Consider the following 22,247-nt stretch of genomic DNA (forward strand, 5'->3'; position numbering starts at 1 on the left):
ACAGACTCATTCTGAATCATTCTGAAAACTTTGTACCTGATTTCCCTTTACATAAATTGTGAATAATATGGTTCTTAAAAACCAAGCCTGCCAGATTACTGCCTCTAAAGGCAGGACTTAAGTTTTCAAGAAGAGAAACCAAAGTTCTATCAAATTCCAGTTCCTGTGAGGAGCTAAACATAGTTTCAGTAATAAATAAATAAATAAATAGATAGATAGATAAATAAATAAAATCAACATGTGTTCCTCTCATTTTTATTTCTTTTTAATCAGCAGTTTGTCAACATACAGAATTTTTATGCTATATTTTTAAATTAAGAATCGGTTTTCCATCTATAGCTCCTTTCACTTTGCTTGAACTCAGACAAAAATACAAAATTAAAGCATTAAAATTTTTAGTGTTTTATACAATTTAAAGTTTTCCTTAAACTTATAGACAATACAGAAATAGACTAAAGGAACCTAACATGTATGAATGGAAAAAGCAATTTCCTTGTTCCTAATCTATCAGAAGGATTAAGTATTTTGGATAGTTTTGAAAACAAGAAAAAAAAGTTGTTTGGTGACTCAGATATTAACAAATGAGAAGTTTTCCTTTTTTAGCTTATATTAAACTTGATTTCTTTTTTTTTTTTTAAATAACTTCTGAATCAAAATGTGTATGCAACCTTTATGAATACAGGTGGAATAGTTCAATACAATCCGCGGATGTCTTAAGCACATCTTTGATGATGTAAAACTCAAAGGTACAAGAATGCCATCAAGTGAAAGAGAGCAGGATTGCAGTGTCTCAACAAAATATTCATTGAAGGAAGACTTTCTTTTGTTAGAATGATAAAGCAGAAAAAAATAGTCACATCCGTGGGCTGAATGTCACCAACGAAAGGAGCCTGTGATCAGAAGGCAGCTCTTCTTTCAGCAGTTTACACTGTAGCCCCACCTGAAAAATGAAGATTGAACATTCAGTATTTCCACCACAGATGCCCTCTGACAGATTTTCTGGGCTTTTTTTGCTCCAGCCCTTTTGAGGCAGCAGGTGGGAACCTCGCATCCCCCAAGACGTACAGGCAGCCTTCCCGCTTCGTCTCACTCCCCATTTCCAGAGGGCCATGGGATCTCTGACCTGACACTTATAGCAACACCCAGGTCACATAAATGGGGGAAAAGAAGCAAATGTTAGGACCCTGAGGGCACAAACAGCCTTCACGGCCCTGACCAGCCTCTCCTGGGACATCCCCAGGCCGTGCTCCAGCTGGATCTCCCCTGCGTAACCCTGCCCAAGCCTTCCCACAGAGCCCAGCATGGCACCCCCAAGCCCTCATCCTTGAACCCATTTCTGCCTCTGCTGGAATTGTTTGTAAAATTCCCACCTACTTCAGCACTGAATGAGCTCAGAAAGAGGGAAGCCAGTTAGGTCTTACTTACCCTGTGGTTTGAAACAAAGTTTTTTGTTCTTGTAGGCAGAGTAGGCTGCTATGGATCCAACGACTAGTATTACGAAAGCAGATATTATAGGAGATGTAACGCCAGCTATTAATCCTGAATCTGTGGGGGCAAAAAAAGAGCTTTTTCTTCCAGAGGCACTGAAATGGTTTGGCTTAAGCATATTCTCTACTAAGGTGTGCTTTTTCCAAACTATGAGAACTGTTTGGTGAAACACTGGAAATACATTAAATGGAATTAGGCAGGATTCTAGAAATTATGTTAAATTACAGATGGTGTGAGAACAGTGTCTTAAAGCGTAGTTAAGTATATATGCTACATACCTATGACTAGTATTTTCTTACTACTTTATGACAATCAGAAACAAATTGTAAATTACCTGTGTTTCCTCCATGATTGAAATTATGCTCCTCTTCTCCTGGAACAGAGGGTGAAGTTTCATCAAGAAATGCTTATCATCTGGTTTTGATAACAAAGTCTTTACTCAGCAAAGGGTGATTTCTTACAGAAGGTGAAGGGGGAGAGCTTGGCAGGACTGTGAGAGAGGAGCTCCCCTTCCAGTCCTGACTGACAGCTGCGCTGGCTGAAGGAATAACTGCCCATCCTCCTGACACTGTGGTTTGGGAGGAGAATATTATCTTCTAAAAACAGGATAACACTTAGCAGTCTGCATCAAGCTCATTTCACAGGGAGTGGGAGGCCAGTATACTCTGGCTGTTCTCTAGTGCCAGACAATCAGATGATTTATCAATAACTTAAGATCATAGGGCCGATGTATCTCCTTTTGGTTCTCAGCAGAAGTCCCTTGCATCGGGACTATCCTAGCTGAATTCAAAGGGATAAGTCTTGCAGGGTTCTGGCATATGCTAGAATGCTACAAAATGTTTAGGAACAGATTTCAAGTTTGAGCTTTAGACTCAAACAATTGTTTATGGAGAAGGACAACTAATCTAAGTTAAAATAGCAGAGACTTGTCCCATACCTTCAGTGACAAACAAATTACCACTAAGCAAAACCTGCCATCTGTAAAGAGAATTGGTAAATATTACCTGCTATGTGAGGTGGTAAAGGCTTCCCATCAAGGAGGTCTGAGTCAGCAAAACCTCCTGCAAGATAAAGATTAGGATTCCTGTTGCAAAATTATCTGAGCAATGGTAACCTCTTCAGCTCCCTTGTCTGGTCTTTTTGTACCATTCTAGGGAGGGGCAAGGGGCCTTTGAAATCCCAGCTTCGACATGGCACATTGGTCAGGTCTCTTGCACTGAATGGTGACCTACTCAGATTAACATAGAAGCTCGAGTACTTAAAGTGTTGGTGTCTACCCATTCTGCATCTCTCTTGGGCACCTATGGGATGTGTGGGCTTGGGCTCTTAGTAGCACAAATCCTTATATAATATGGACATATCAAATCCCAGCAGTTCCTGGAGCAGGAATTCAGTGGGTCCTTTCCAGGAAAAACTCCAGGAGGACTTGTCCGTGGCTTACCACTACAATCATACCAGAAATAAATATGGGTTAGATGGTGGTAGGTGGGGCAGGTGTACCACTTGCACTTTATTTAAGTGGGTATCTGGGACCACACTAAAGAGCAGTATAGGCTTGCATCCATCTCCCAGGTCCCACCCGTTGTATGCCCCAGGGCCATCTCAGATGCGCATCTCAGTAAGGATTTGAACATAGGCTTATCCATGCTCTGTAGCTAAATGTCAGATTTGAACCTTAGTGTGGTTCAGTGTATACATTACCAAAATCAAAAAGCAAACAAGATGAGTGTTAGTTTCATGCCACTTAGGAGTCAGCATCCCACGTTTTGGGCAGAGAGAAAAGCTTTATGGTACCAACACTATAACTCAGAAAATCTTTCCAAACACTGAGTCAGGAACAGTGACTACAAAAGGGAGATGGAGGGAAGGAATGATAAAAACTACTAATAAAGAAATAAGAGAGAAATCTGGTCAAAATATCTGCTCTGAACAGCTCACAGTCCTAGATTTTCTTAGGAGAAAATATTCTTACCAGAATTGCTGTAGGTTCCAGGTCGTGGTGGAAGAGGTGGGTATAAAGGTTTTCTTGAGATGTCACCTATTGATAATTAATATTATTAGATGATTGGGCAGGCAAAACAGAGAGCTGTAAATAAAGAGTATGATAAGCTGAGATTTTATACCTATTTCTAATTTGTCCTCCGATGAATTAAGAATAGGATCTTGTCACTAGTTACGCCTCAAGCATGATATAGTGCTAGCTACTAAAACTACTTAGGAAGTGAAAAGGGAGTATTTTCAAAATTAAAATGAGAGAACAATGCACAAAAATGTTGAAGGGAAATATTTCATGTATTTCTGGCAAGGGCTGACATTGTTTAACACTGACAGGAGGCAGGCACAGGGTGTTACTGTAGGCATTGGTGGTGCAGTTATGCAGAGCTCGCAGAGAAGTTGATACTGGGCATGAGGCAGCAGGTTGTCTCTGTGCCATCAGCAGGTATGAATAACATCTGCAGATTGGTTTCATCTAACAGATGCTCAGTTCATTTAACTCATGATGAATTTGCTACTCTTGAAAAATGCAAAACGAACTCAGACTTCAGCTTTGCTGTTTAGGACTTTGTGCTTGTATTTGGCCTTAATTTTTGCCAAAGTATTACAAAGAGATGCATTGGACAGAGCAGGAGATCTGTTGACTAATAGCCATTTCCAGATTGCACATACAGTGCTGGACCGGTAAGAGCTGACTCAGGACAAAATATGCCAAAGTTGATGTCCAGGGCTGTTGGTCTGCCTATATAGAGTAGGTCATCTCTTGCCATCTTTTCTCCAATCAGTTCAGTCACATATTTAACTGTTCTCATAGCCACTGAATTTAGCTCCAAGTAAATCAAAGCTAAGTCACAGAAATAAATACCAATTTCCCTCCCTCTCCTTAAACCTTTCCTTCACCTTCAGTACATGCCAGATACCCTTTTATCATGTTTTCATCTTGCCTAGCTGTTAAATATAATGCTTCTGTTTGCGAGCAACACTGAGGTTCTGATTCAGCAAATTATATAGATACATGCTTAACTTCAGGCAAATTTAGCCTACTGCACTCAGTGGATTTTAGATGAAGTCTTAAAGCCTCGCTGAATCAGACTTTGCCCAATTAATTCCATTCAATGGAAGAGACTTGTTCTGTTCCAGAGCAGTGTGTAACAAAGACTCACCATGGCACACAAGCAGAAAACTACTGATCCCATTATTCATTTCTGTTATGAATCTGCACTTATTCAGTCTTCTTTAAGTGTAAGAAGATATGTCCTGTGGCATAGCTACTGAAAAAACAATGTCCCCAGAACAACTGATAGTAAGGTACATACCATAAACCCCATTATACCATGTTTGAATGTCAATTAAGAACCTGAACCGAAGATGGAGCAAAGAGACAAAACCCGAGGGAAACATAATTTTTCATCCTCTGAGTGAAAAGGCAGATTTTAATAAAGATACTTAAGCTATTCATTAATAATTTAATCAACATCGTCAACCCATCCTATCATAAAATTGCCCGTTAAAAACTTACAGGAGTGGAACAATTAGTATGGGCAGGAAGAAGTGACAGTGTAAACATGGGAATTAGAAACAAAATTAGATTCAGCCTTATAAAATACAGGCTAACACATCATTCAAATACAAGGGTGAAATGCCACAGGGGATCCTGGAAATGCAGAAAGCTCTGGAATTGAGAAAGTATAACATAGAAGTTATGATTCTATAAGAGTGAAACATGAGTAAAGGGACTGGAATCATAATTCAGAGGTTCTGTGCAACAGCCTGAGAAGTAATTTTTGATTTGTGTAGCCTTGATTCAAGTGGAATTTTAGGCTTTGATTCAATCCTACTTGCACTTTAGGTAATTTCACTGTGCAAGAACCTTTCTAGAGCACTTCACATCCTTGGTATATTTCTAAACACACTAAACAAAATGTGGTGCAAAAATTCCCAAAGCTAAGGATTTCATATATCCACACAGCTCAGCACAGTACCATGAGTACTTCCTTGGTCAGTTCTGGATGTTGTAGGAACACCTGGAAGTTATAGCAACTTACAACTTGACTGCTTCAAGCTTAAGCTGCATCATGTCCATCAGTGCTCATCACTGAAATATTCCTTCCTACATTTCTGGAGGGATTAGCAGAGCTTCAAAAAGCTCAGACCTCTCTCTATCCACTGTTACCTCTGATTCCTAGTCTTAGGAAGACCTGGGTTTTGTACCCGAAGAAACTACTGCCACCACCTGTTGTCTTCAACATTCTGCCAGAGGCAGAGGCAAAAGGGCTGCATGTACACACTTTGTAAAGACTCCCATTACTGCTCTTTCTCGTAGAGTCTTGAAATCTCTTTTCACAAATTACGCAGACTTCAGGAAAAAAAAAAACAAAACACAACACTAGGAAAAAAACCCAACCATCATATTAGAAAAAAAGAAGAGAGTACTCACCTCCACCAAGAGCGTCTCCTAAATGCAGATCGTTGTCTGAAAATGAAAAGGAGCAAGATGTAAAGTGAGTTACATACCATTCTTGAGGGAAGCGAGGTGTTAGTTTTGATAGAAAATATGTAACTGGAAGTTTGACAAGCAACTTTTTTCAGGTCAGTCACACAAATTCCAAAAAGTACTATGCTTTTCTTGGAAACTCTTACAGAATTTAATGTTTGCCTGTGCAATAATTGAAAAATGATATGGTACTTTGTACTCAAAATATGAAAATTTATTCCTGCTTTAAATAAGTTCAGAATAAATCTCATAATGGAATCGAGATCATTACCTCTTTAATATATTTGCAAGTAAGTTAATGTAATTAGCTATGTTAAGATATTAAAATGTATCTATTTTAAGATATACTTTATTAACATTTATGTCTGTGGTTAAAACTGGTATATGCATGTTTGGCTCAGGTTTAATTTGCTGAACTACAAAAACTGAATATCTATTTCAAGAACAAACACTAGGAAGTAATAAACATACTTAGGGAGAGAGAATTGAATCAACTAATATATGTAAGGTCATGGCGACATAAAAATTTTGCTTCAAGCAATCATACACTCCTGTCTGAGGTTGGGCGACAGTCTGTTTTAGTTTGGCTGAGCTACAAAGGTTTTAAAATATACTTAAATATTTGCACGTGCATGTTAAGCAGTGAATCAACAGACAAGGACCATTCCCCCAGCACTATACATGCGTCTCAGTGTTCCTGGAATGGAATTTTCTACCCAGTAAACAATTTGTCCATGAGCTGCAGGTGAATAAACAAGAACTCCATTTTCAATGTGCGAGCCTGGATATGAGTATGTGGATAATATTTTAGGGCTTGTATGTAACAGTCAGAAATACATTAGATGGATGTCATAACTCCAAGAATCCCTTTCTTGCTCCTTATGAATATGGAATGATGGAATGATTCAGGAGGAACAGCAAAATCTACCTAAATTTTGATACTTATGTTTATTGCCACAGAAAATGAGATAGGCACTCAATTACATCTAGGAGTTTTTTTCATTTCAATTACATCAGAATTCCTGAAACCCAGGAAAATCCATCCAAATGCATCGCTGTGCACAACTCTGCCTTCTTGTGGTCTTTATATCTAGAGGGTGTGGGAAGCTGCTTTTGCACAGTATCCAGTCTCATTTGTGTAACAGTGCTTTGATGTCACCAGGAAATCTGGCAGGAAAATAACCAAATTCATACTACGTGACTTGGGTTGTTCTTGTCAAGTCGGGTGTTGATCCTGTCTGTGTCTGGCCAGCAAAGAGTTGTATTTCGAAAATGCCTTTGCCTGTAAAAGGCTGACACTGTAAGAAGCAATAAATGGCAAACTGGATTTGATCTATTATCGAGATGAATTCAATGAAGATGCAGGGTTCCACTCTGGAGGGTTCATGCAGAGATTTTTTGCAGAAATGCTAAGGCTCACATGAATGAAATATGAGTGGAAATGCACGTGTCTGTAGGAACCAGAAGAAACAGCAGCGCAAAGGGTTAAAAGAACAGACAATAAAGGTCACTGTTCCCAGCAGTAAGATTGATGAGTGAGTTGCTTCTGCTAAAGCTGGCCTGCACTCCGATAAGATGACAGCACAGATGACTTGTCAGCAGAGGGAAAGCAGAAGGGCACCTGAAAGCCAAAGGTTGCAGCGTATCACCTATTGCACTACTTTCCTGTTTACGCACCCAGAAAATTGGCTGTAGACATAGTCTGAGTAACCCAAACAAGCAGAACCAGACAGTGGGCAGCAACCTGGCCTAGGGTCTAGAGACACTGAGGTAAGCAAGATTATGAGGCCAATGACCTCTCCATAAGAGCTGATGACTCCTAAAAGGTATAAAAGGTCTGTACATAAACTGGCTTGTTATTTCTGATCAAGAAGAACCACAGCAACAGGATAAGGCCTCAGTAGCTGATGTAACTGGTCCCATGTTGCACATGATGCTCATCAGATCCCCTGAACACATGCATCTTGGTGCTCATGTGTATACGGGTTTGAGCATACTGTAAAATTAAATTAATGGCAGGATGAACGCTAGTGGGTAAAATTAACTTATTTAGAGATTTGGTAAATAAACATCACCTTCCGTTCAGTTTTGTGTCAAATTTTGTCACATTAGATGGGAGGTACCTGCAGGGGGATTCAACGCTGTCCTGGGATGCATCAAGAGGAATTTGGCCAGCAGATCAAGAGAAGTGATTCTTCCCCTTTGCTCTTGTGAGACCTCACCTTGAATATTGTGTCCAGTTCTGGTGTCCCCACCATAAGCAAGACATAGGTCTGTTGGAACAAGTTCAGAGGAGGGCCATAAAGATGATCCAGGGGCTGGAGCACCTCTGCTATGAGGATAGTCTGAGGAAACTGGGATTGTTCAGTCTTGAAAAGAGAAGACTCCAAGGGGACCTTATAACTGGCTTCCAATACCTGAAGGGAACCTACAGGATGGTCATCAATAGGACAAGGGGAAATGGATTTAAGTTAAAGGAAAATAGATTTAGATTGGATCTTGGGAAAAATTCTTCAGTACGAGGGTGGCAAGACTCTGGAATAAATTGTCCAGAGAAGTTGTGGCTGCCCCCTCCCTGGAGGTGTTCAAGGCCAGGTTGGATGAGGCCTTGAGTAACCTGATCTAGTTGAGAGGCGTCCCTGCCCATGGCAGGGGGGTTGGATTAGATGATCTCTAAGGTCCCTTCCAACCTAGGCCATTCTATGATTCTATAATTCTATGATTCTATGAACTCAAGAAGAGAGGTGTGTGGAAAGTGATGCCCAGAGCACATGGTCTGAACAGTAACTGGCCTCAGTTGAACCAAAGTCATCATCTCAGCCAATCTCATTTCTGAGTGATACCGACTGAATGAGACATAGGGGAGACACTGAGGTTAAGATGAAGCATCAAGTAGATGTCAGGACATACTTTTGTATCATCTTTCTTCACGTTTCCAGGTCTAGTAATTGATTTTTAACATTCTTGCTTTAATTAGTTTTAGTTGATTTTAGAGTTCCTGCAATCCTCTTCAGTGGTAAAAGAGATTCCAGAATGGTCTGTAAAACAGAGTTCTTCATTCTCAAGAATTAGTGAAGTTGATAGGGCAGATAATCATCTGACTGTTGCATCTCTAAACAGATTTAGGAATCTCTAAAAATCAAATTCCTTTCACCTGGCTGAGGCAGTTTATATTAGGATGAGAATAAATCCACAGTTAGAGCAATATGAACCATCCTTAGACATGATGGTTTCTCTCCATTGACTTTAAAGGAAGTCAAGACAGTTACCTAAGTAGAGAGCGATGGCTTATCAGCACTTGACAACAGAAGCTTCTAGTCTAGGCCAAACACACGTTTTCTTCGCAAAATGAAGCAGAAAAGAAAAATTTAACAATTACAGGATTTAGTAATCATCGCATTCACAAAATGCTGCCCCGTTAGTTCAAAGTGAGCCAGAGAATAGTGGGGAAAATGTAATTGCTTTCACATACCTAAAAACTTAGTGCAACGTTTATCCAGAAAAAGACTGAAAGTTGTTGTGTGGTCCGATGTTATCCAGCATTTCCTGATTCAAGCATTATGTTTGATAGCCATAAATTTCTTTCAGTGTAATTTAGTTGAAAAGTCTCTATATTATCGTAAAATGTGCCATCATAAATGCATGTGTGATTTTGTCGTTGTTTGGAGTTTGGGATTTTTTCAACAATAATGAGTGTTCATTGGAAATCATCATTTGTCATCTTCAGGACTATAGCTAAAATCTTTTGGCTCTCTCAGCTGTTCAGGGCCTTTTTTCCTTTCAGACACAGATTTTTGTAACCATCAACACTAGATAATATTAAATAAATACATGGGGGAGAGGAAAGAATATACAAATATATTCTGATTCATTTCAAAGTCCACTACCAAGCATCATGAAGATTTATGCTAAAAGAAAAGATGATGAGAAAAAAAGTCGAAGAACATTTACCCATTTTTTAGCGACAGTTACCCATTGTTATACTCCCCAGGGAGTTCAGTAGAGGCTGGAAAAGCATGAAGATCTTCAGGAAACAAAATGCTGTCAGTGGCCAGTCATGCTCTAAAGCCTTACTGGAAGCAGTAAAGACATGTAATTGGCAATTGCCCAAAGAATATTTACTTTACATAGAGAAGACAACTAGTATTCACACAAATCATTTCAGCTATGGCGCATTAGCAAATAGAACAAGAATCTCATGGGAGACAGTTTCTACATATTTAAGATCAGTGATGCCCCGACATCTTCACTACTTACTCAGTACAGGCCGTGTCGGTCTTCTGATTACTGTAGGCTTCCTGGTAATTATGTCCCCTGTGGGACACAATGACATACAATAAACAATAACAGCTTAAAATTTCTCACCTTATCAAAAGAAAGTATTTACAGATCTAGAGAGCTGCATTCAATAAGCCTTTACTTATCTTGACAGAAGCTAAAAATGAAGAGATAGGTTTTCAAAGCCATTTGTTCTGATTGAAAGAAAAAATTAAGTTTACTACAGAAACTTTGAAATCTACCATTTATCAGTTCTTTATATTTTTAACTTAAGTACTAGTCATTTCGTATTCCAGTCCTCAAGGAAGAGAATTCAAGATTTAATACTGGGTCTAAATGCTCTGATAGAATAAGGATAGGAGATTTACCTACCTGGGTGATCAAGAGCATCAGCTAAATCAAAATCACGTTGACCTAGAAGGAAGGTGACAGAAGGTAAGAGTCGAAGTCAGTGGGCAGGTTTCCATGATGTCCCTGATCCGAGGGCTCTGGACAAAACCAATACGAGGCAAAGGGAAAATCCATCTGAACAGGACTGGGTGCAGAACAAGCTGCCAGCTGTTGTCCCTGCACTGTGCAGTCCTGAATGACCATGCAAGGTGGGCTCACTTAATTCAAAGAAGGTTTCCATTCAGGTAGTGCAAAGCTAATCCGCTCTCTCGTGTTATCCATACTCAGCCACTATGCAAACATGCTTTGAAGAACACAGGTTGCCTGTTACAGGACACGAGGGCTTATTGCCAGGAGATGGCTGAAAGTAGCGTTCAGCACACTGCTTGCAAACCAGAATAATTAGGTGAGAACTTTTAATACCTTCATTATTGTTTTATTAGCTCAGGTTCAGAGAGCAGCTTTACTGGTAAGCCTGCCTTGTGATCACTTATAACATGAATCAACTTTTTTTTTTTAAATTATTCCTGTAACAAGTGCCAGCCATAAAAGATATAAAGACGTGTTTATCTAATTTCATTTCCACTGTACCTTAAAAAATCCAAAAGGGAGAAAAGAACCCTTCCTGTTCTGTATTAGGTGTCAATGATGTTGTTAAATGTCACAGCAGAGCTATTAGCATCCTGACCTTTGAAGCTGGCAAGTAAATAAAACTGGAAAATGTTTAAAATGTATAAACTGTAGCATGACTTTTAACTGAACAAACACAGTTATTCATGCGAGCTTTACTTTCCACTCTCTACAATCTACCACTTTCTTTTTAATACACAGCCTTCATGAAACACCTTTTTGCAGAGTATGCTTCCATTAGTTTTCATCCAGACTGAAACCTCACCGAAAACAAAATCAGCTTACACAAACCTGCAAAAGGTCATGATGTGCCATGGCTTCCCTAGCAGAAATGTTTTACTGTGCTCTATCGAGTAAGCCTCTTGATCTGCACCTGTTTATTATCCCATCTAAAAAGCCTAATACCTAACTCTTCAAAGAAGTTTTTTTCTCAGTAAATCTTGAACACTTCACACCAAGAAAAGCTTCTTTGTTCAAGAGGGGAAACTGAGGAACACAAAGAGGCCATCAGAGGTTCTCCAGCATGACAGCACTTTGGGCTCAGCTCAGCACTCTCTTCTTGACGTGTGCTGTCTGTCTTTGTGGCATTCTTCACATGAATCACAGCTCCTGAATAATAGCTCTTGCCTGTCTCAAAGAGCTCCTGGAAAGATTAATTATCAGTAGTAAAACATTGTGTGATCCTCAAATAACAATCAGTGCAGGAGCATAAAGTAAAAATGTTCTGATTCCCGTGAGGATTTTCACGTAAGTCTGTGAACTTAATTATAGCTGGTGTCTGACTGAAATGATAAAATGAGGCTGGAATGCAAAATAGTAAATGGCTTCTAAAGCAAAACTGTCCCTATAAAACATTATGACAAACCCGTGTTCAGAAAGGAAAAGCAGATAGCAGCATAAGCTTTTCCCAGTAATGTTCTTGGCATTGTATGTTATCTCTTATCATTTGAACTGATCTTGGAGGGTCACCTCATCCGACCACCTCTCCTTTCCCTGCCCTCGTTGCTCAGCCAACCTTGTCAAGTCCAGTAACCTTTGGACTGGGTCCTTAGATGGTTCATATTCTAAGACAATACCTAACTACATAAAATTGACAAGTTGCTTCCTCAGAAGATATTCCTTGCCAGAGCCCTGAGGGCACCACCAGCCCTTCCTGTCCCTGAGCCCCTGCCCGGGGGCTGTCACAGCTGCTGCCACGGCACCAGCTGATCTTAATGCAGGCCCTCACCAGCAGGCTGACATCCTGGCATTGCCTCAACTTATACGATCAAATTATACTTTTCTTCAGTGCCAGCAATATGAGCAATTTAAGTTTGTCTGTCCCTTGTTTTTGTCCTTCGTTCTTGACTGGTGTCCCGAGTGCCGAAAAGGGCTATCTGACCTAAGCCCTGCTGCTGCAGGATACTGCAAGCAGGGCTCAAACCATTTTTTGTTGGAGTCATCAGAAATAATTGTGTAACACCGAAGAGCTGTCGGCCAAGCCAGCTCCTTTGTTGCAGGTCCTGACATGCAGGAACTAATGATATAAAAAGCAGCTCCCAAGGTCCTAATGTTGTAAAGAGAACGTGACAAATGGTTGTGTGAAGGAAGACTCTGGAAGACTTCCAGGTGTAATATCTATTTGAAGTTTGGGGAAAAAAAACAGGAAAAGGAATCTAATGAAAAGAGATTCTGAAATTCAGACAAGATGATGCAGTTGCTTGCAATTGCCTGAAAATCAAAGCAAAACAACAGACCAAAACTGTTACAAACATCTGCTCTTCTACACAGTATCGACATTTCCTTCTCCTCTTGTATGTCTGCTCTGTTATTGAAAAGATTGGAAAAGACAAGAGGTGTTGTTTTGAGACAGCAAGACAAAAACAGAAGACAACTACAGAAACTTTAAGAAGAGAAAAAGCAGCCTGAAAATCATCTGCAGAAATTAACTCAGATTGATTTTTGAAGAATTATTTCTGATGGTAAACCAAGTAACAAAAAACAGACACCAATGCAGAATGACTGATCGGGAGTGAGACATGAGTCTACACTGAAATCTCTTTGGCTGTGTAAATATAACCCCTGACAGATGGGCAGATTGTGTGTGGACATCTGTGTGGAATGCTAAATGATATTCCCACAAACTAAAAGATTGCTTGGACTTCCATTGCGACTTCCTCCGATAATAACATCAAATGACTGCGAGAAGTAAGATTTTGTGGAGCAGAATTTTAAATGCTCATTACCATTTCTGAGACTGCACCTAGACATTTTATGAATCTAATCTGGGAGGATAACAGATGGTTAAATAGCTGAACAGCCCGGATTTCATCCGCAAAATGGTGGGTCTAAAAACAAAAGCACATTAGAGACTCAGAGAATGTTCAGCTCAATAGGAACTACAGTCACTTCAGGGAATTCTGAAGATAAATCACAACAGAAATAAATTAGTCACACTTTTTCACAGAACAAACAGACTGAAATAAATTCATTTTCCACATATAAAAGTGGTCTTTTTTTTTTTTTATGAGAGTCTATAATAGAAACAGCCAGAAATATACTGATGAAAATGAGAATGAGAGAAATTTTAGTGGGGAGAAAACAGCTTTGTTCCTTTAGGGATTTTTATTTGGTTAGGGTTTTTATGCATGTGGTTTCTGTTGGCTTGGGGTTTTTTTTGTTTTATTTTTTTAACCTGGATAAAGTTATGAACACATTTAGCTATGCGGAAGGTATTATCTCAGATTTACCTCTGTTGTTATTGCTTTAGGCTAGTATGCTATTTCTTGGCATCACTTCGAGCCTTTCTTCTGGGAGCATCCCTGTTTTTACATAGAAATAAAATGATTGGAATAGTGTGTTTTGTTGGGTGGTCTTCAATGATTTATAACAGAGAATTTGAGAAAGTGCTTATAAGCTCCTGCCTGACACCACAGAATAGTCCTTATCTGCAAATGAGAAAATACTGAGGTAAGAAAGCAAGCCTTCCAGATGGGTATACAATTTGTATCATGAAAGGACTTGTTTTGACTATATTTATATTAGCTGCTCAAACACAATGAACTATACTAACAGCAGGACTTCTGCTGGCACTGAAAGCCTTATTTGGAATATAATTCCCTCATCTCCACCCAATGCATGTAGCTGTGCTGTAAAAATCTGAAGTATAGACCTGGCCTACATAGCTAACAGTAGACTTCTCTGTAGCAGCCAGGCCAGGGAGAATAGAGTCTGCAAACCAAGCATCAAAACATCTTAAATTAAATTTCAAAGTTACTACATTTATTTTTAGACATGATTCTTCCAGGTAGGACGCTTGCTTTCACTACTGCCCATACTTTCTATGAGCCTTTTGAATATCATGTGTGGAAGGCTGGTGACATAAAAACCTTTTTAGTCCATTTGTTCTGATATGGGGACTGTTATGTTTGCTGTTTGCCACAGAGATACTGAGCCAGCTTTTACTAGGTTCCCTTGAATATATGACCCACCCTGCTGAAGCTTCACCTTTTGCCTCTGGTTGGATTTGTGACCTAAATGTTAAATGGATCCATCACTCTTTATCTGTGTAGATGATGGATCACAAGGGTCTGAGGTCCCACAGTTTTTGAGGAGAACTTATGAGGCAAAAGGCTGGATTCTGCAGGTGGATGATACCAGTTCATCACTATGACTGTAGTCAGAAGGTTTCTGACAAAAAGCCAACACGACATCACTCTGCAGTTTTTAGTCTCCATAAGTGGGCTCAGTCCTGCACTGAACACAATTTGTGGCCATTGAAAAAATGCACATTTAAATAAGACAGCACAAGTGTAGCTAAATGAGAGGTTATGCAGCAGATGAAATTAACTTCTCAGGCATTAATTATGCATAGTCTAGTATTAAAAACGAAGCTAGGATTGATGAGAAAATGTGTTTATATGTGTACATGTGTGAGAACATACATCTTAAATGCCTACATGCACATGTGTGCTGGATAAATCCTTTTGTCATTAATATGATTATATTAATGGGCTTTGAGTGTACTGCTAGCAGTCACGTGATTGGGATGAGATTACCTGTGCTACAAATAAATTAGAAGAAACTTAACTTTGAAACGTGAGCTAGATAGAAAGGGAAAAGAAGTTGATTTTACACTATTTAAAAACAAGAACAAAAATTATTTCATAAATAAGAATTGTTTTGAGAATACAATGAGCTTGAGACATGAAGCTGGCAAAGACTGAGGAGGAAGTGGGTGACTCACAAATGAGAACAAAAATTTTCTAAGAAAGGAACAATATGTTACTGAATTTGCGTATGGGACACATTTTATGTTCTTTTTAGCTGAAATAGTAAATTATTCTTTGTATAGGTCATTTCTGATTATTATACAATCATGACACATACTTCCCCTGTAACAAGAAAATAGGATGCATTCTCCCAGGTATGTGATTCAGAACATACCCATTTACTGGTCCAACTTTATTCAGGAAGGAATTACGTTTGTTTAAAGGAAAGTATTCACATTAAAAAAAAAAAAGTGTGGGAGAACATAAAAGTTTACACCCCAGTGCAGACACTTTGGACAAAATCTCAATGAGTGGGTACTGCTTCTTTGATGTAAACCTCTTATGATCCATATTTCCTGTTGAGGTTACTGTAGCTCTTTTCTTCCATCATGGCCCTTTCATTCCATAAACAACAATTGCCATTACAACCCCTTGATGTTGGGGTGGAAAATGAGTATGCTTGAAAAACTGTAATTAAGGTCTAAGTTCCAGTGTATAGACCTCAGCATATCTACCTATTTGCTTCATGTTTTTTGCTAGGTCACTTCTGTTTATAGTTTGAATTCAAGGGAAATGAAAAGGTCTCTCTCACTTATTCATACAGGAACACATTTAAATAATTACCAGCAAATAAGACGTGCTAATAAAGCAAGACTGGCAGTACTGCTGCAGGTCTGTCCAGCATGGGCTCATCAAACATGAAAGAAAATCTTCTAGCTCTATGGTGTTTACTCTGTGGTGTTTACTTCTAGCTCTATGATGTTCACTCTGGTGTTTACTTCTAGCTCTATGGTGTTCAAAGACAGGTGCTATTCTTTATGGTGTTATAAGCTCTGCGTGTGTAAAATACAACAGAAAATTTTCTACGCTTTCCGTCAAAGTGAGTGCAGAGGAAGCTGGTGCATGCTGTAAAATTACAGGCAGAGAAAAAGAGTTGGGACCTCTGATGAAGCGGCACCATTTGTCTGTGCATCTCACTGAAAACTCAGATTTTCAGGTTCATGCCATGAGGAAGCAGAGCTTAGGTCCTGGCATGGGCTGTTCACCAAAGCTCCTCTCTGTCCCCATGTGGTTCGTGATGCTCTCAGCCCTCTTCAGCGTTTTGGTCTGAGAGTGTCAGGTCATGTTACATGAGAAAGGTACAAGTAGATTGGCTCAAGCAAGAGACCTATACGAAGGTTCCTACTGAACAGCTATAGTGTGGCGCAAGGAACAGCTGTCTTGGGCTCTCCAAGTGACTGCCTAAATCCCAGCTGGCTAATCCACACTTCCCCTAGCTGGTAATTTAGCAACAACACAGGGAGCTGAAGATAATGCGGGAGGTCATGGAGATGCCAGGCTTTGTTACTTCTGTTGCTCACAGGGTGTCATTTCATGTTCCTTCTCCCACCTTCATCCCAAGTACACTGGTAAAATACCTGTAGCTCTTCAATATAAGTAGCACAGATCTCGGTAGTCCCATTCTGTAACTTAACATCAAGTTGAATTTTTTTCGGAAATTCGGTTGTGTAACTAACCCTGTGCCCCCTAAAGTCATAGTAGTCCATCAGCATAATTATATTGCTTACAAGGGGGTTAGTAATACTGCCAAGCCAAAATAACTGATCGGGGCATTTCATACACGTTTTTTGCTTGTGTGTTTTTGAGATGCAAGAGAACAAAGAAGCAAGACTTGTGTCTTCCCTATTTCATGCCATTAAGGACCTGTTTTCCGAAAAACAATAATGCTGGAAAAAAGTTGCTGGATGTCAGCAGGCCTGTTCAGCAACAAAATCTCTGTGGAGTCTCTGGAGCCATCTCTCATCTCATTTGGACTAAATGAGAAGGAGCAATTAGGGTCCTTTCACAGAGCTAAGGAAGCTGGTGCACTTGCTGCCAAAGTGCATGAAGAAGCCTCTCTGAATGGCCCTGGGCAAAGGGTGACAGAGCATCAGCTGGTACCTGAACTTCAGAAGTAGGAGACTCAGAACAGGATTTGATGGTAACCTGCAAGGTGCAGTTGTAGTTTTGATGTGATATAGATTGTGATCTGGGAGACTTTGTTGCTGTTAACTCAGGACTGTTCCCTGTGTGGAGTGTTGTGCCTCTGATTCCTCCACTGCTGATATTAGAGAATCATAGAACCGTTTAGGTTGGAAAAGACCTTAAAGGTCATCAAGTCCTGCTGTTAACTTAGCAATGTCACGTCCACCACTAAACCATGTCACTAAGCATCACATCTGCATGTAATCTGTCACCCTTTGAAAATATATTCCTGTGATTTAGATTTTAAATTAGTTCCTCAGGAATTAAAAAATACACTGATGTCAGACAAAGCTTATACAGTAGAAGTGGGACTGTTATATTTTCATAACCCATCCAAGCCCTTTCTTTCAACTGGGGTGGCCTATTTGCCTTCATGAAATATTCTAATACAGATCAGATTTTAGATAGTGTTTTCCCATATCATTCATAGATGTCAGCCCTATTGTGGAAACAAAGACTCTGATCAAAACAATCTGAATCCTTCTCCTCCTATCCACAAGGCAAAATGCCACAGAAAGGCATATTTTTACTGATTTTTAACTTTGAAAGAATTGTGGCATTTATTTGTCTATTTATTACCCGCAGTGGTATGGAAAGAGATTGACAATTGCTGATGCAAATGAAGGAAAAATACATACTAGAAACGGGCACTTTGGGCTCACAGAGTGGCAGCAATGTTTGAGAAGTGAACCTGAGAAGCTGAGTAACCACGCTGGTGGTTAGCTCTTCTCCTGCTCTGATGTTGCAACAGCTCTCTTCTTGTTAGCGTTTCAACCAGTGCAGGTATGTCTGTCTATCAAACTGCAATCACACCCTTGGATGACAGCGCTGCCATGCATACAGGTGATAGCAGCTTTGGTATTGGGAGTGAAATAAGTTTTGCTGCTCAGCAACAAGATAATCCATTGTCTGGCATATTAAATGCTTCAGCACATACACGGGGAACTCACACGGAGTGACGGTGAGGGCTAGAGTTCAAAAGAGCAGTATAGGTAAAATAGGACTGTGTTTTTCATCTCTCCCATCCTGTCTTTTAACTCCAGTGAAAACTACATTATTCATAAAACTAAGTCATATACTGCCTCAAAACCAACAAGGTCTGTAATTTTCTCTCCCTAAAATCCCTAGCTAATTAACCGAGAATACAATTAGTTTTGAGTCAACATCTTTGTAAGCCTTGGGTGGACAGTGGTACATGGTTTACTGGCTAGCAATAGCTGCTGTTCCCTTTACCTGCATAGAGTGCAGTACCTGATGGCGTAAACAATACCCCTTAAACATCCTCAGCCTTTGTGCTGTCTTAGTTACTGACTAAGCATATAATCTACCAGTATATGGGTATATAGATTATATCTGTATAGGGAACCTGAGGAGCATTTCTGAGCAGTCAGGTCTGAGTGAGAGTCTCAGCTGCTTTCCAGCTTCGTACTGTGGCTGCACTGCTCCCCCACTGCAGGTACGCACACAGGGTGTAAGGCCCAAGTGGGACCAACAGGGTATTTCAAAACGGAGGTGTATGTCCCAAACTGGGCTTACAGTATGTTCCAAACAGGTACATACTGTATGTTCCTGGAGGACTATCACCTAAATTGTGTCATACCACACTGTAACTGGGCAGTGTAGCCAAAAACTGAATTACCACAGGTCAGCTGAACTGCATTAGCCAACATGGGATGTATTAGCCAACCTGGGATGTTAGCATGAAAGAAGTTTCTGTGAATTTTCTTTCATTTGGGTTGGGCTAAAAGCCACTCAGACAACTTAGTTGTTGCAACTCAACTTATATGGGAGACCTCATGTAAGCTGCTTAAACATAGACATAACACAAGCCAAAGAGATAAAAAGATAAAAGCATGGAATACTGCAGCGAGTGTGTAAGTTTCTGAACTGTAGCAGGTCTCACTTGTGCAATGTGGTCCTTGGTTTTGCCATGCTTCTCTGCTGAGATGTGTCCACCAAGGCAGTCTAGCCAACTAACTGAAGATAGCTGCATATAAAGAAAATACTAGATAGTAACAAATGTGATGTGATTTGGCCTGGCTATGGTAGCACAATAATTTCTGGAAGCCATCGCAGAGGGTTACAGCTTAGATAAGATTTAAGGCTGCATAAAAGAAGGTGAATTATGCCACAGAAATTCCTATCACAAGGACTTAGACCAGTTATTCACCAGCACGGCCAAGCCATGTCTTGAATAATACTGAGAGGTGATTCCTGTAAATGTCCCCTGAAACATTGTAAATACTGATAAAATTCAGTGGATATTGCCATAGCCTTAAAAAAATAATTTTGCTTTTCAAAGTGGATTAAATAGTTTCTGCAGTCGTAAGACTGTGCCCAAAGCACACAGCAGCTTTTAGCAATGACTTCTTCCCTGGAGCAGGGTCTGGACTGGCTCTAAATTAACACATGCATACAGCAAGAACGGTTAGGCTGACAATCCTTGTAATTAAAGGGACAGAGGAGATGGGAATTGGCTTGCCCATGCTTAGATTATCTGAACGGAAATACTCAACATGAGAGAGTCCCCTAGAACAAGAAATTCTGCATGCCGGTGATGAGTGACCGTGTGAATCATCGCTGTTCACAACACACCACAGGGCAGGCCAGCACAGTCCTAATGCTCTGCTGTTTCTACGCCACGTTACTTGCTGAAGACCTCTGACTGATTCCTCGTTTGTTAAAACAGAACTATGGCATTAATTTAAGGCAAGGTTTTTCACTGCCCATCACTACAAGACCTCCTAGGGACTCCATTTAAATCAGGGCTGGTGGGAGGATGAGCAGCAGCAGCTATTTTGGAACTAGTGGTTAATGACTGGTTTCTTCCTGCAATCAAACACGGCGCTGCAAGTTTTAGAAGTAAAGCAAATATACGAAAAAGAAAAGGTTGTGAGTACCCTTGCCTGGCAGGGTGCATGAGGATGTTGCTATTTGGTTTGATTTCCAAAAAGGTTTCACATAATATTTTGCTAAAAGAAAATTACGTTCAAATGTAGAAAACCAACTCAATATGAAGGGACTACATTTTCCTAGTTGTTACTCAGTCATGAAAAAATACATACAAAATGTATTAAATTCTTCATTAAGCCTTCATGAACAAAAAAATATGCTTGTATGTGGATTTTATATATTCAGGCTAATAAATTATTAGTTTATAATTATTAAAGCATGTGCACCAGTATGAATGCATGACCATCTTTAAACTGAATCAGAATTGGGTTTTACAAAATAAATTTCAAAATATCAATAACCATGAAGTTAGTATTTGACTAAGGATCTCTTTGGAAACTTTTAAGTAGCCCTGGAAGCTCTCACTTTACAGATTCCATTTAAAAAGTTTATAGTCAAGTCCAAGCATGTGCATAATTTTAGGGAAGCAACACTAAAGGAAAGAAAACTCCAACTAGTATGGCTATTATGAGCGATCATCGAAAGGATATGTATCTCTTCAGAAAGTGCAGAAGTACTTATCTAAACACTCTTGAGCACTTCTCATGAAACAGTAGCAACAAAATTAATGCCAGCCAGCATTTTAAATAAACAAACATATTTTTTAGGGGCTTGAAATTGTGTGTTCTTGGTGTGTTCTTTTTTGTCTTTAATAAGCAAGCCCTAGGAATAAGACAGGGTAAAGGTCACTTACCTCTTACATGGACTAAAAGAAAGCCAAGGCATAAAAGAAGGATACTTCTGATTTTCTCCATGGTGTTCTCTGCAGTGCTTGGATTGCACTAGTTGTTTTTCCCCACGGTAGATGTTGCAAGTGAAGTGACAAGTTTGAAGGAGAGGCTTAGAATCAGCGTCTCTGTCCAACGAGTTCTTTCACCATCACACTCAAGCACTGCGGAAGAGAGAGAAGTCCCTGAAAAACCCTTCTAGTAGAACACAAATAACAAAGGCAAACAACCCCACTGCAGCCAAGCTGTGAGCAGCACTGTAGGTGCCACCCACCCTCGAAGAAATCTATTTATTGCCCGGGAAAGGAGTGTGGGGAGCCGGGGAACCCGCGGCAGGACCCAATGAGGAGGGAGGCGGCACGCTCTGAACCCTCCTCCTCCCCAGAGGGAAAGCCAACCTGTTTGACATCCTCGCCTTCAAAGCAGGGTGTGGTGCTTTGCGAGCTCAAGGAGCTTGTGAGAGCAGAGTCTGCTCTGAAACACAGTTGAAACAAATCTCTCGTATATATTCTATCCTCTTGTGCTCACTTTTTGGCTGAGCAATAGCTGCTGATAAAGGCAATCCTGTCAGAGTTCTAATCGCTCACTCAAGCTGCCATCTTGGGGAAGTGGAGGCAAAGTCTCTGTAGAATTGTCTACAGAGGAATGACAAAACCCTCTAATTTTATGAACTTAAAATGTGATCTCACGGTGACAGAGCACTGGCACAGGCTGCCCAGAGAGGTTGTGGAGTCTCGTTCTCTGGAGACATTCAAAACCCGCCTGGACGTCTTCCTGTGTGACCTACTGTAGGTGATCCTGCTCTGGCAAGGGGGCTGGACTAGATGAGCTTTTGAGGTCCCTTCCAACCCCTGACATTCTGTGATTCTATGATTCTACTGAACTGAAGCATGCTTAGCTCCCCAGTGGATGCTTAGCTTCACAAGATAAATGCTGTCTGTCATCATTTTTTCCATTGATCTAGGTCTATTTTTAAATATGAATATTCATGCATGTCCTTCATGGAGAGATTGTGCC

The 22,247-nt window shown here is 40.1% G+C and overlaps 1 protein-coding gene across 1 annotated transcript in view; it reads right to left on the reverse strand.

Annotated features, from left to right (window-relative positions):
• Positions 1-1,425: 1,425 nt before the first annotated feature.
• Positions 1,426-22,247, reverse strand: part of LOC104269436 (CD99 antigen-like protein 2) — a gene marked incomplete at its 3' end in the record, with an annotated part of 35,701 nt that continues 14,879 nt past the window's right edge. Inside the window, exons 7-13 of the mRNA XM_009872952.1 lie at positions 10,628-10,669; positions 10,235-10,291; positions 5,921-5,956; positions 3,461-3,526; positions 2,493-2,549; positions 1,823-1,861; positions 1,426-1,545 (exon numbers count right to left, since the gene is read on the reverse strand). Of these exons, the coding sequence (XP_009871254.1) occupies positions 1,426-1,545; positions 1,823-1,861; positions 2,493-2,549; positions 3,461-3,526; positions 5,921-5,956; positions 10,235-10,291; positions 10,628-10,669 (417 nt within the window). The remainder of the gene's footprint in view (positions 1,546-1,822; positions 1,862-2,492; positions 2,550-3,460; positions 3,527-5,920; positions 5,957-10,234; positions 10,292-10,627; positions 10,670-22,247) is intronic.

This window comes from Apaloderma vittatum, unplaced genomic scaffold (assembly GCF_000703405.1).
Source record: "Apaloderma vittatum isolate BGI_N311 unplaced genomic scaffold, ASM70340v1 scaffold5567, whole genome shotgun sequence".
In the NCBI taxonomy this organism is placed as follows: Eukaryota; Metazoa; Chordata; class Aves; order Trogoniformes; family Trogonidae; genus Apaloderma; species Apaloderma vittatum.